Source organism: Sciurus vulgaris (assembly GCF_902686455.1).
Source record: "Sciurus vulgaris genome assembly, chromosome: 12".
In the NCBI taxonomy this organism is placed as follows: Eukaryota; Metazoa; Chordata; class Mammalia; order Rodentia; family Sciuridae; genus Sciurus; species Sciurus vulgaris.
The window spans coordinates 100,226,879-100,241,899 of NC_136473.1; the positions used below are offsets into that span (position 1 = coordinate 100,226,879).

Sequence of the window (15,021 nt, forward strand, 5' to 3'; positions counted from 1 at the left end):
GAGCCTTTTGCACACTTTCTTCTCTGCAGTACACATCGCAGTACTCCAACTGGAATGTATTTTTGTCCAAGTGCTGAGAAGCAGCAGGAGGCAGCAAAGCATCTGTCTCCTAGGAGTTTTGTTATTTAGTCTGGTGAACAGTGACCTGATTTGTATTTCTTCTGAAGTCTCTGTATTCTAAACATACCCAAAGACCCCTGCTTCTGCTGATCTTTCAAGGAAGGCTTTGTCAGTTGAAGTCCAGCTAATATATTTCCCCAGATGGAGAACAAATTTTCAGTGCTATGCTGTGAGTGTGGATTAAGCAGATGGCTGGCAGGTCACATGATCTGGGCTGATATTTCTCAAGTCCCCTTATGAAGTCTTCTGTCCTAAATTACTCTAAAACCTACTTTTAAATCTGGAGGGCCCTGTGATGGGTTTCCACTAATCCTGCAGGACTTGGCTCTTCCCACAGCAGTGAAGCCTCCCCTTTTATATCTAGGTCTGGTTAGATTGGTTGCTGGTACCATGTGGATGAAGCTGTGGTCCCCGAATGGACCGTTTCATTTTGCCTGGTTCTGGGGCCACAGGTGGCAATAGTGTTTATAATCGACCACCTCCCAGATTGCACTTTGGATAAAGAGAAATACCTGGTCATTGGTGCCCAGAAAATAAAGTTCTGCAGGTCCGATTCTAAAGAGAGCTCCTCAGAAGCACTAGCACCACTTGCAATAGATAATGTATTTTCCAGTGTTCACAAAAAGCATGCTGAGGCCTGGTGCCAACAGCAAGTAGATTGAGAACTGAGCTCCTCCTTTCAGGCACTCCCTCAGTGAGGCTTCCACTCTGTTTCACCCAAACCATATTTTAAGGCAGGTAGGGTATAATACAGCAAAGAGCACCCCCAGGGTCCATGGCATTGATCGCCTTTAGAATCCCTTCCTGGGCCCAAAGCTAGATGAAGTTACTCTCAAGGTGACTCTCTTTAACACTGGAGTCTCAAAGAACAATATTCTATATGCTCACTTCTGGGAATTTCCAATTCCTCTTCAGCCAGGATCCTAAATCCACAGTTAATGGGCTACCTGATGCCTCAGTTCAATTTTAATCCTTCATTCTCTTCCATATGGGGGAACTGAACGACCTGTCTAGCTCTGTGGTAAATGGGTCCTCTTTGCCCGAGGTAGGACTTTGGTTCACCTTTCTCCCCTACAAAATTAATGTGCAGTCAGTTTCCTTTGGGAGACTCCCCTTTCCATCCTAGAGTAAGGACTGTCAAGAAGGAAGCTCCCTAGGCAAGGCTTGAGGTTTCAGGGGGGCTGCCTTACACGTAGGCAGGAGTAAAGAACGGGGCAGGACATCCAGGTTTAGGTGCAAAGCTTGCTCACTGGTCCCTATGCTCACCATGCCGAGCACACTCTCACCTTGATTCTGAGTCAGTCACTCCTCTCTTGGGGGTGCACATTCTCACCTTCAAAATCACAACCCCTCACAAAACCAGAGCAGAAGAGCATGTCACGTGGCTCCATCCGGACCTTCCAAATCTTGCACTGTTTGTACCTGTGTTTCACTGATGTCGGAAGCAGCTCTGCCACCATGGCTAGTTTTGAATGCATTTGAGAGACCTTCTGCATCTCAGTGATGAGGGCAGAATGGCAAGCGTCAGGAAAATGACACACTTCAATGAAAAGAGCGTAATAAAAGCTAATGTGGGGACTCCGGTTCCTTCTGGCATCAAGAGGCAGATTGACTCATGTTTTTGTTTCTGGCCAAGGACTGAATAATGAAAGGCCAAGTGCGGCTGTGAGCCAGATCCCCTGGTGTGCCAGGGAGTCCTGACCTCACCCCGTGCCCTGCCGTAACAGCGAACAGCCATGGGAAGCTTTGACATCGGCAGCCAGAGAACCCACGTGACCGACTGATGCACAGTGCAGAGTGAGTCCCAAGGTGAGGGAGGAGGGAGGAGCAGAATCACCAGTGCTTTCTCTATTAAAACATCTGTGCCAGCAACCATAGCTGTGAGTTTACTACTGAGAATGGAACCCACGACAGCTCGCCTGCACATGTGAGTGGAGCTAGCCAAGTAACACTCTGTGGAACAGTGGAAATGGAGAAGGTGAGGGTCCTGGGTTGGAGCCTAGGTGCCCCGCACAAGGCATGGCCAGCCTCTCCAGTGCTTCCCCTCCAAGATGCCATCCTTACCCACCTGTCCCCGCAACTCCCTCTACTAAACCTGAAAGACCGGAGCTATGTAGACACAGCATCTTCACCACGCAGGGTCCTGTAAGGCTCAAGAATTCGACTTGCACAATCACATGACCTTCCCCCATGCGACTGGGGGTGGGGGAGGTACCCTGAAGTGTAAGAATGCACCCAATATGCAGGTACCCAGAAATGCCAAGGCTGTAACCATCTCCACCTTCCCACCCAGGAGGTCAGGAAGCAGAAGCGATGGCAGCAGGGTGTCAGGAGATTAAGGAAAGCAGTATCTGGTTCTTCAGTAGGAAAAAATTATCACACAGGAGACTCCCCCTTTTTTAGAAGGAGAAAGATAAAAGACAAAGGTTTCATAGACCCAGCCACTCACCAGACTTTTCTTGAAACCTCAAAGAGGAAAAGGCATAGCTGGGGACATTTATAGTTGGCAAACACTCTGTGTCTCCATATGGCCCAGAAAGTGGGGTGTTGTGAGGGCAGAGGAATCAGGGAAAGCTATTCCCAACCCCTGCCCACCTTCCCTACAGAGACACCGGGCTTAGGAGGAGACCCAAGTGTTCTTATAAATGCTTTATAATGTAAAAGTGGACCAAGAAGAACAGAAGAGATGCAAAGTAGGTAGCTTTCTCCTGATTTTCCTATCCCCTGGTATGTCCATACTGATACCATAGATCCCTTCCCCCTCCTTGTCAAAAGTCAATCAAGTTTCCAAATGGAATTTGGCAGGTTTACATTATAAAGAATTCCTTTACTATGTATGTGGCTACAGAGAACAGAGACCTCTCTGCAGCCACTACATACATAACACACAAGCTCAGGAAGCACGCGATGGCAGGTGCAGACCTCTGGTGGACTTGGTGGACAGTGCAGCTTTGAGAATTCAGCTGGAGGCCATTCGCTCCCCTTGGTGAGGACACTGCTCTTGTGAGTCAGGCTGGGCTCTGAAAAGGTTCTGGATGGCATTGGTGGAAGGGATGCCAAGTCACCCCTGGTTTCTGAGGAGACACATAATGGTGCTACCATGGCAACCACCATCAGCTGTTCAAATTGACTAAGCAATAGCCTTTGCAGAAGCCTCAGCAAGGCAAGGTTCAATTTTCAAGGAGGATATAAAGAAAACAGGACAGGAGTAAGGTTATCTGAATGGTGGACATTCTGTGGGGCCAATCTATGGGCTATGATGATTAAAGTTACAACCACAAGGAGAGAGAGACTTGACAAGGCCACAGACAAGCCCATAGTTGACTTCCTGCTGGCCTGAGTCCCTGACCCTGGGTGACATGGGCTCAGTGACTTCCAATCTCTTCCCCAGGTCACGCCTTCACTCTGCTGGCAGGTGGGACTCCTGCTGACCCTACCAATGTGATGGTGGAGCTGAATTCTCTGGTGTCCTTAATGAGGAAGGGGAAAGAGCAGAGCTAGGGAGCAGGGTGTACGGGCGAGAGAAAGCATTACCTAGACTTCGGCAAATGTGACAAAGACCAGAGGAGGGAGAGTGGGGGCCTGCTCCATGAGCAGGGAAAGGGGAGAGGAACAAGGCATGGCAAGCTTGGAAGGGTGGCGATGTATGAGAAGGACAGGCGAGACCATCTACGTTTAGGGGAGAAATGAAGAAAGTTCAAGAAGTAACATCACTAAAAGCAAGTGATGGATCATAACTGTCAATCCATCACACAAGCATGGACCCCAGACCCAGGGGCTTTCTGGAGTCCTCTGCACTGTACCTGGTCTGAGGACCAAGAGAGAGGCTTCCGGTCCAGGGCTGTTAAGGCTTCCCCTGCCACCAGCACTAAAGCCACCACGGCCATGTTTCAAAGAGCACAAAGAGAGAACAAGACAGATGACAACCCTACAGTACATAGCGGTTACTTGAGTCTGAGGAAAGACAGCTGGACTGTGGGCGTAGAGGAAAGTGTGCGGAGACTGCCTCTAAAACGCACTACCTGCCCCACACGGGCACCTGCACACCTGCCTGGTCACCAGGCTCATAGGCACCGGTGGGAGCGGATGCGTGAGAAACAGTCACGCTGGTCCTGGACTGGCCTGCGTCCATCTTCCACTATCGGCATACATTATGCACCACCACATATGTCACCAACAGTCAGACTTCATGACCCAAAGTGAGAGTTAGGAGGATAAATCAGAGAATTAATGTTTATCAATCACCCACACTGCCAGGCCCCATGCTAAGCACTTTACACATCTTATCTTGTCTCCATTTTTGAGATAAGTAACTGAGGTTAGGCGAATTAAAATTTTTGGTGTGGCTGAAGGACACACAGCTGGAAGGGAAAGGGGCTGGTCTTCAAACTAGGTTCTGACCGCTCCACAGCCCACCCTTTCCTGCCACTTGACCTGCCACCTCTGTGAACACTGCTCTTCCTAAAGTTCCATTGAGTTCTTTCCTATAGCTGCTTTCTCTTCACCCTTTGCCCAAAGACAAACTATTCTACTGAGTCAAAATGAGAGAAGAACAATATGGTGAATAATACATGCAAATGAGTTGATGGAATTAGAAGGTAACTTGACCTTTTAAAAACGTAAGGGTCGTATTTTATCTCTAACAAAAAGAAAAGTAGGCTTCCTTAGGACAAAGGCAGATTTTAACACATCTTCCCAAGAAGAGGAGGAGGTATCCCTGTGGTAGAGCCGGAATTGCCTGTGGACACTGTGTGAGAACCTGTGATACTTGTGTGAACTTTCCTTGGGAACAGTTCGATGATGTCTAATCAAAGTTTCCTCTGTGAGGGGAAAGGTGATTCCACACAAGTCCAGTGGGGTCAATACACTAGAGCACATGGGACAAGGCACACGGGAGTCATCCTGACTGCCAGCCTATCTCACAGTCATACTCAATGGGGCTGTCTTTTGTAGGGTCCCGGCAGCTGCTGCAGCAGTCCATTTCTGGTTCTGGAAGACCTTCAAACTCTTAGCACCGCTGGGGGGTCTCTCCCGTCTCCTGCAGACAGAGTGCACCTACCCTGGGTCACTGGGAAGCACCACTGCTGAGCTGCACCCCACCTCTCTTGCTGCCAGAATGGGTTAGGAATGGAAGCTGGGGGTGCTGGGGGAAGGAGGGATGACCGACCCCCTTCTAACAACTTGGACCTGCAAAGGGCAAACCTATGAAGACATGCAGCTGCTGCCAGAGAAAGCAGCTGCCAGATGCTTCCTTCGGCTTCCTCAGAACTAATGTGTAGCTCGCCTTGCTTAGAAGAGGCGGCTCCTACTTAAAGAGGCTGGAAGGTCGGCTCAGGGAACTCTAGTGTGTCACCTGGAAGAGACAGAAACTGCTCCCTGTAGGATAAGGTATGGACAGAGCTCAGAGGCTGTCATTGGTCCTGCTGGGGCCTTCCCAACACCTGATTTCCAAAATGCCCTGATGGCATCCTTATTTACTAGTTCCACCCTAGAAGGTAGGAGATCCCCCTTCCTTGGCCAAATTCCACAAGAAATAAAAGAATGTGGTTGAAAACCTGCTATCGCAGGATCAATGTGTGGGGGAAAATTTCCCCCAAAGGTAATGAATAGGGTGTTGTCACCTGAATGGCTTAAAGACCATTTTCTCAAGTGTGCAGTCAGGAGGTTTTGGAAAGTCATTACTTCTGGAAATTAAACATATCAGGATGATTCTTATGTCTCTCCACTAGTTCTTGGTTACCCCTACTCAGGGGCAAAAACCTCCCCATGCACAGGACTCTGGAAACACACACTGGTCTCCCTCTGCATCCTTCCTTTAAGCTGTTCCTCTGATAGGCTTAAGAATGGAAAGACACGTCTGCTGGCCCTGGGTCTGCTTCTGAGGGCATGGAGACATTGCTGATACCCTGAGCACCCCCTGTGCTTATTCATCCCCAGGAAAAGAATGCTGGGGACTCTGACTTCTCTCTCCAGATGCTTCCTGCTCCTGCTTCCCCATCCTGCCATTTAGGTTACATGAGCTGAGGCCGTGAAGCCATAGGAGGTCGGTGGAGGACAACTGGTAAGCAGATTCCTGGGGGCTCTCTTGGCCCCACTGTTTCATTTCTCAGGTCAGCCATGGAGAAGGCCTTGAGTCAACCAGAGCCTCCAGGAAGAGGGGAAAAAGGAAACGAAACTGGAATAGGGTCACTTACGCCAGAGCAAACGCCACCAATGCACCAACCACCACCACAAAGTCCAAGATGTTCCAGAGGTCTCGGAAGTAGGACCCATCTTGCAGGATCAAGCCCTGGTCTATCATCTGCAAGACAAAGGTGTGAACGGCCACAGATGAGCAAAGGAGAGGCAGATGACACCCGCCCTGAGCTTTGGCTCATCATGGCAATGTCTCCACTACTACCATCTCCTCAACTAACCCTACCCTGGGACCTGAGGAGCAAGGGTGGAGGTCCACAGGCTCTCTCCAGGTAATGGTGCAAGCTGAGGCTCCTTTCTCTTAGCCACACAGGGTAGGACTCGATTCCTTTTCTTGGTGGCCCAGAGCTCCAGACATTGCCACATATGCCCAGATGGGCAAAACCAGAGGAGAGAAACTGGGCATAAGATAGGCCTGGGGGGAATTATGGTGACCGGAGGGGAGTACAGCTAGGACTCGATGGAGTCCAGGAAGTCTCACCTCTATCTGGCCCTTTGCCTTGGCACCCACCCAGGTTCAAACCAGGAAGTACCCTGGGCAAAGGAAAGTTCACCTGTGTACCCTCTGTCTGCCCACCACTTGGGTCACCTGTATGGGCCTGTACAGTCCAAAGATATGCACACAGCAATGCCGAACTGACAAGATGTCCTCAGGATTCTGAGGTGATAGAAGGATCACCAGAGGCTATTCTAAGGCTTTGTCATGGGCTACCATGTGGCATCATTGCGGAAAGTCCCTAAATTCGAGAAGCAGACATGTGGCCCATCCAAACCCTGGAGCCCAGGTTTTCTCAGGAGAATTTTACCTTTATAACCATTTCAAAGGTGAACACACCCGTGAAAACGTAGTCGAAATACCTCAGGACCTGTAAGACACACAAGTAAGAAGTAAGAGGACCATGCGGCCACCAGGCTACCCACATGCCCGCAGTCCTGCACAACGACCCTGGCTCCCCCCACTCCACCTCAGAACAAGGTGTGTGGAATCACAGGAGGAGGTAGGAGAGAGTGCCCTGAAGCCTGGGGGAGCCACATGGCCCGTGGCCAGTCCTTGACCATTTCCTCTCCTTGGCCAGAACTTAACTTCTGGGGTCTGAATTTCCCCACAAAACTTGCCCCAGTTCTGACCCAGAACCTGGAATCTTTGCCAGTCCCGACCCTCCTCACCACCCTCAGATCTCCTGACATATACTCGTGGGATGCCCAGGATATACACCTGTGATAGAACTATAGCTCCCCAGCTTCATGCGTCACCCCAAACTCCTCAGATCCCCCTCCAAGCCCTCAGGTAGCTGCAGACCCGCTCTAAGCCCTGGATGGCTCTGGGTATAAAACTCGCAGCTGTAGCTTAAAGGTATACAATGTGGATGGGGGGTTGCGAGGGGCTTCTCTGGAATGGTCATACTTCTGAGAAATAGGAATGGGAAATTTCTCCATCTTTTCTCATTCCCCAGGAACCTTCCTGCCAGTCTTGGTTCACCTCTAATTGCAGCTGGAGGAGAGGGTAGGGATCGGGGCAGCACAGTGATCAGCAAACGGCCCTGTACACCCACTTTGTTGCGCTCCGAGTTGGTCAAGACAGGGTCCTCCGCCGCCAGGGCAATGCTGCTGGCTGCAATCACCAGGAGGATACACATCTCAAAGTAGCGCAGGTTCACGATGTAGTGGCAGGCCCTCCGGATCCTGTGCAGTGAATGAGACCTGCTGAGCTGGCCCCACTGAGTTGGGCACCTGTCTCTCCCCTCCCTGCCCCTCTTACTCCTTCCACTGGACCCTAGCCTCTTCCACATAGCCAGGCAAAGGAAACTTCCAGGGGGAACAATTTAATTTTTCAGGCACCACCCTTTGTTACTAGCCCCAGTGGAGGAAGGTAATCAGACTGGTTAGAAACTGAGTTCTCAAACCAAGGCGCATTATCCATGAACACAACAGCCACAGGAGCAGATGGCATTAGACTACACAAACTTGAGTGGCCAGGGGTACCCTCCACTGCATCTTAGGGTCTTCTTCCCTTGCTGTAAGGAAACTGGAGCCAGCCCAGGAAATGAAGGAACCAAGAAACAAAAACAGGCCTTGATTCTAACTAAAATTCCTGATAAGAACAATCCCACCCAGGCTATTGGGATGGACTTGCACTCTACATTCTACCTTCCAGCCTTTGATGACCTGGTAATCTTAATCTGGGTTCCTCCCATTCCAGAGTCCCACCTGAATCCTGCCCATTTGCCCACCAAAGGTTTCTGCATCCTCCTAGTCTCAGAAGATGGTCTACGTGTCACTTACAGGGCAAAAGGCAGTTGCTTCTTCCAAATCCCATCTTTCTTGAACCTAACCTCCTAGACTTTTCCCTGACGCCCTTATCTCACGCACCAAGCTCTGCTTTGAGGAGCATGCCCACATAAACTCCAGTGGATGATGTGGTCATTCTAGGATCTATGGTCTCAGCTCTGTTCCCTTTTGGGATATTTGGTGACACATCCTCAAGTAAGTGTCCTTCTTTCCTCCATACCACCTACTGACCAAAGAATAGGCAAAGGATCTTTTTCTCATGATACCTCTCCTGTCTTCAGTCACTCTGAAGACTATGGGCACTGAGTTCACAGGCTGCTGCCTTAATGACTGACCTCATCTGTTGGATCCTGGATGCTTCCATGTCTGGCTACCCTCTACCAGGAAGGCTCAGGAAGATGACTGGGCTCCCTTCCCTCTACCCTGGTTCAAATTGCCCTAGTGCCAAAGGGGTAGCGTTGGAGAGTATCTCACGGGTTGGTGGTGCTGAAGATGAACATGGAGCTGTGAGGCACCATGGCTTTGCCAGTCTCACGCTTCTCCTTCTTCTGCTTCTTCTTCTCTAACTCCTCTTCCTCCTCTTTGATATCTGCCTCCTTCAAGGGGCTGGCTTCTCCATCAGTCTTGTTGCTAACTGCAAGAGGAACACGTTGAAATTTTCAGAAACCTTCATTTTTATCTGGGGACAGCACAGAGAGGATGAGAAAGGGCTGCCAGGATGCCCCTAGCCAGGTGCCCTGCAAACCCTGGGGGTATTTTAATACATTAAGGGAAGTCCTTCCCCTTGTTCAAATGTTATGTGGGATAATCTTTTATGCCATTTGAAGGATAATAATTATGTCTCTTCCTTTACAGTTGAATTTCTATGGCCCAGCATGGTTGTCTTTGTTGAAAAATTTACAAAATTTAGATATTTAGTCTAAACTCTGGACTCTTATTGAAATCACTGAATTTTTACATCAAAACACCCTTAGTGACATAAATTATTATTCCCACTGCACAGACAGGAAAAACTGAAGTTCAAGGATGTAAGCACCTTTCCTAAGGTCATACAGCTAGGATGGATTCCCAATTCAAAATCCTATATGCTTTCAAGGAAATCATGTTGCAAGGGAATATTTCAAGAAGACATTACTCTGTTTGCAGCTGCCTTTTTGCTGTGTCTTTTCTCGCCATAATGGATGTAGAGATGAGAATGCAATATTCATAGGAATATGGTCCATGACTGCCCTCCAAGCTGGGAGGACCATGGAGCCAGGGCGGGAATGGAGCTCTCAGGCTGTTGATCTGCTTCCATACTCAAGTCACCTCACTGTGTAGGAGAAGGTGGCAGGAGGTTGAGGCTAACAAAATAGGGAGGGGACTCAGCCCACCTTCCCATTACTCTCTGCTCAGTGGTGACTCTACCCTAGAACCCAATGGGGGCAGCAAACCTCTATGGTCCTGCACCGCAATGGGGCCTTTCAAAAAGGTGACTCACTTGATGTATCTAAAAGCCTTCCTATCACACATGTACCTGTGACCAAGACCACAGAATAGCCCTGGAATGGGAACAGAGGGACAGTCAAGCTCTCTCTTGTGCTATTTCTCATAAAAGAGGATCTGAAACAATTATTAAGGTATAAAATCAAACAGACACCAGAAGAGGCAGTGAGTCTGGAATCCTGAGACACACTAGATGGAAGTTAACCCCAGGAAGCACTGGACGTGGGAGATGTACTTTTCAAAGCAGAACTGGCATTTTGATTGTAGAAAATGTGAAGAGAGAGAGAGCAAGCCATGGAAGGAAGGTAAATAGGAACAGGAGAAGTCTCATGTGGAAGGAAAGTACGGAAAAGTGGAAGGAAAACAAGCAAGGGGGGGGACCCTGTGGTCACAAGTAAGCAACCTCAGGGCCACTTGTAGGACTGAGGCTGCGCAGGGCAGGGTGCAGAGGAGGTGAGATGCTCTTTTTTGATGTGTTTCTCTTTAAAGTGTCACAGATTAGCATCTATTGCCTGAAGGAACTTTGTCAGAGAGAGAGTGTGACTAAAAGCTTCTGGGAGAAAAAGAGTTGATAAAAGTAATGGAATCATATAATGTTAGGGAGGAAAGACCTCAGAGATTCTCTAGTTCAAGACCACTTCACAAATGACAAACTGAGGTCTGGAGAGATGCAGAGCTTTTGGGCAGAGCCAAGGCCAGAAAGAGCCCTCCTGCCACAGTCTACCCCAGCAGGGGGTCCCTCACTTGACCTGGTGACAGAGCACCACAGAATATTCAAAAGTCAACTCAAATAGCTGAACATGCACCTGGGTACCAAGTCACAAAGGATCCCTCTGATGACCCTAGGGTGGTCACAGGATCAAAGCCTAAGGAAATTTCATGGGCAAAACGTAAGAATGAGAAAAGACTTTCATTTTTCAAGAGAAAGCTGCTGCGGTGTTTTATTTGAACTTTTGGTGCTACTGGGGCTTTCTAGGAAGCTCTACTGGAAGGACCCCAGAACTAGCTGTCCCCAGCCCTTGGTGGGGTGGGCCGTGGGCACAAGGAAGCCAGGGACTGTGCTCACTGTGCACCACTGTCGAATCCACCAGGGGGCCCACGTCGGGGATGGCAACAGTGACGCTGGTGCTCTCCGTGGTGGCCTTGTCAGTGTTGGCTGTGATGCAGGACAGGTCCGGCTCGCTCTGGCTGACGCCCCGGCCCACATCCAGCTGCACGTCCCCCAGCAGGGCTTGCTCGCTGCTGCCTTCCGGCTCCGGCTCCATCAGCCTGGAATCCTTCCCTACCTCCAGCTCCGGCTGAGGTGGGACTAGGGGCGTTTCTGCCTCATCCAAGGCTCCTAGCCCGGAACCTCTGGACACCATAAGACTGTTGGTTCTGAGAAGAGAGAGGGAGAGGTGGCCAGGGCTGGAGTGGCCTGCTGGAGCACACACAGCAGCCAGGGGGAGGGGGACTCAGGTCACTTCCACAGCCTTATTCCCATCCCTCCACCTGAGCCGCCTCAGCAAAGATGCCTGAGGTGAGCAGACCATGTTTCGAGGGGGATGGATCCCCCTGCCTGCTATGCTTATTCAGACCTTTTAAATCATCTCCATTTTATTAAGGGGGAAACAAGCTCAGAAAGGCTTCCATTGAAGAATTTCTTACACCACCCTCTGCTACTTGCCTCTAGGCGCTCTGGGGACTCCTTTACCTCCTCAAGTCCTGGCCCCTCTCCTCTTCATGGATAGTTGGCTCCTTGCCCCCGTGGCTGCCCCGGGGCTCATGATCCTTCTCCCCCTCGGCAGGTACCCCTTCATCCAGACTCCTCTCCTGGCTGGCAGACCTGCTCCGGGAGGCTGAGGCCGAGTCTTTGCCCTCAGTTCTGACACGGCGGTGCCGGCTGCGACGCTGGCTCTGCCTGTGCCTGGCTCGGTCCTCGAAGGTGACCACGGTCTCCCCTCCTCCAGCCTCCTGCTGGGTGGGGTCACAGTTCCTGTGACAAGGTCTGGCCAGCCATGGTGGCTCCCGCTTGCCCAGGGACAAGGGGCTCCTCTGGTTGTCCAGGATACCGGTCAGGTCCCCTCCGTCCCCCTTGAGGGACCCTCCACGGCTGATGCGCTCCTCCTCGCACTTCTCCAGGCCCAGGCCCAGGGCCAGGCCCTCAATGGGCCTGGGCCTCCGGTAGAGGCTGGGGTGAGCATTGAGTGGGTTAAGGGGGCTCAGCGGGTTGAGGGGGTTGAGGGGGTTCATCGGCGGGGCCTCCTCTTTGTTGAGGGCCTCCTGGCTGGACATCTGCATGTGTCTCCTCAGCTGGCTGGTGCGCTGCTCCCACACGGACATGTGGTGCCTGCGCCTCCGCTCCCTCCTGGCAAAGGGGACAGGACCAGGGCCACATCAGAACCCAACAGCCGCAGGCCAGCGAGGGTGGCCGCGGGGGCCATGAGCAAATGGGGCACATGGTGGGGAGCAAATGGGAGCACCTGGGACCCGAGACAGGAAGCACAGAGATGCAAGGAGCAGAGTGGCCACGAATAGGTAGGTCAATGGCCCAACGCCTCCCAGCCCAGGCCGGGGTGCTCTTCCCTCCACTCCCTGTTCTGCAGTAGCCGAGGGGCAGGGTAGGGATTGGCCCTCGTACCCACTCCACGTCCCCAGAGCCTACGAGGGCAGTTGTATGAAGATCCTCACTCTGGTGCTCCTTGGATTCAGGGCACTAGCCGGAGCCTGCTCTGTGCCCACCAGTGGCCCTGGATTCCAGGTCAGGGTCTCTCCTCCCCTTCATCTCCCCAGCTTTTCCCTTAAACTGCAGCCTGGAGTAGCGAGGGTGGAGACGGACCACGCTCACATACCAACAGAGGTTGACAACAGTGGCAAGTAGGCCTACATGGTAAAAATCCTGGCAGCGTCCCCCCAGAGTAGGAGAGTCGTGGGTCCTGGGCTGTGGGTCTCTTTCACAATAGCTGATTAAACCCACAGGAGACAGTCTGCACAGAGACCACCAGCAGCTCCCGCTCAATCGCTGCTCAGCACTGCAGCTCACAGGCCAAGAGGAGCAACCGCGGGGCAGTGGGGATGCAGATGTGACATGCAGAGGGGAGCACAGGAGAAGGCTCACCGGGCCAAAGGGCAGACACACTCCTCGCCTCACATGTCATGGGCATACACCTGCCACCGTGAAGGGGACTCTCATGTACCCACGCACACCGCGCCGAGGCACACACAGAGGTACACCACTGCTACAGGGAGGGAACACCCAGTGCTATTCTCCGACACATGCCCACTCACAGGCCACACACAAGAGCAACGGCACACAGGGCCACGTGCTTTAGACACACGCAGACATAAGCACACGTTGAAAGGTGCAGGGGGCACGTCCACAGGTCATGTGCATGGAACACACACACACACGCCAAGGCACACGCCGACATGCACACCCAGCGCCACTTTGTCCACAGCAAGGACAAAGACACATTGTCCCCACACCCACACGGAACCATTCACAAACACGCAAACCGGTACACACATACAGGTGGCTGCTGCGTGGCTCCCACATCGACATGTGGTGTCTTCTCCTTCTGTCTCTTCTGGGAAAGAAAAACGAACAGGTTCAGTTCACCCCAACCTCTGGGAACCTCGAGTCCCACAGCCACCAGCAGATTTCCAGAGGGAGGCCAGAGTCCTCTGCAGTCCGCAGGTTCTCCGCAGGTGCTATGGACCCCCAACCTTCACCGGTCCAACTGAGAGGCAACTGGAGTCCTTGCTATAAGCAAATACATGGATCTCATTTTGAAGCACACATGCAGGGACAAAGAGGTCATACCATTTCACACCGATGCTCAAACATCATGCCCCGCTGGCACTCACGCCTCCACCTGCCCATCCTTCAGAGACCTATGTGGGCAACTTTGATGAGTAGCTGTCCCTTCCTCCCTGATCATTTCCAGATCATGAAGCACATTCGCATAGGCGACTCCCCAACCTGCCACCCTACAACAGATCCTGACTGCATCTCACAGAACATGCAGCGAGCAAATGCTCTGCCATGCATACCCATGAGGCTACAGAGCAGCCTATGGCCAAGGGCAGGGCTACCACCCTGTAGGCCACCACCCACGTCTTCCAGGATGTAAGTAGCGCCCCTGCATCTGCGCAGCTTGATGCCCTGGCCAGAGGTTCAGTCTGCTCAGTGGGTAAAGCACAGCATTGACCTTCTTAGTCTTATACAGAGAAATCTCTCTGCCCCACACAAGCTCTATCCTTGTAATCACAAGGTTACTGGAAGGTCAGAGTGGGGGGGTGGCGGCACCTGTGAAAGCAGACAGGCTGTGGTGAAATGAGACTGTCAGCCCAGGGTCCATGCTCAGGTGGAAGACGACATGCCTAGGATGCCCTCAGGGCAAGTCTGCCCCAGCGTCTGGACTGCTGAACTTGGCCCAGCCCAGGGGGCCCTGCTGGACCTGGAAGGCGGGAAAACTGCTCCTTCCTGAGGAAACCAACACCCCAACACAGAACATGCTAGCAGATCTAACACCGCACAACTGTCACATCGCGCTCGTCTGGAGAGGAGCCTGATCCAAGGGCGGGGCTGAGGGAGCAGAGAGGCAGCTGGTCCAGCCTCCCGCTGGGTGTCTGGAAGAGGCACAACCCATGTGTGTGCTCAGCAGCCACGGATGCTGACAGCGTGGTGGAGATCGCAGAGATGCCTTGAGCACCTCAATCGGACACGTCCCTCAGCATCTGCAGCCGGCACTGCCACCAGGCACGGGTGGGGGTGGGGTGCCGAGAAGCACGGGCAGCACAGAGAAATAGAAGCATGCGCTCCAGACAGGCAGCAGGCACAACCCGCCAGGAAAAGCCATATCCCATCTATTTGCAAATTTTCAGTATTCAAATACCAGCCCTCCAGAAAAATGTAAAGGTGTGAGTACATGGAAGGATTATCTCTCTCTC

General features: G+C 51.9%; 1 protein-coding gene across 4 annotated transcripts in view; it reads right to left on the bottom strand.

The window, feature by feature from the left end:
- Positions 1–15,021, bottom strand: part of CACNA1E (calcium voltage-gated channel subunit alpha1 E) — a 439,155-nt gene that overhangs the window by 58,381 nt on the left and 365,753 nt on the right. For 3 of the 4 annotated variants that reach the window (XM_079106943.1, XM_079106942.1, XM_079106940.1), the window contains 7 exons: positions 13,599–13,655; positions 11,783–12,436; positions 11,156–11,466; positions 9,079–9,238; positions 7,869–7,998; positions 7,122–7,181; positions 6,315–6,421 (listed from right to left, as the gene is read on the bottom strand). In XM_079106943.1, coding sequence (XP_078963069.1) covers positions 6,315–6,421; positions 7,122–7,181; positions 7,869–7,998; positions 9,079–9,238; positions 11,156–11,466; positions 11,783–12,436; positions 13,599–13,655 — 1,479 coding nt within the window. The remainder of the gene's footprint in view (positions 1–6,314; positions 6,422–7,121; positions 7,182–7,868; positions 7,999–9,078; positions 9,239–11,155; positions 11,467–11,782; positions 12,437–13,598; positions 13,656–15,021) is intronic. The other variant, XM_079106941.1, reaches the window with a different exon arrangement.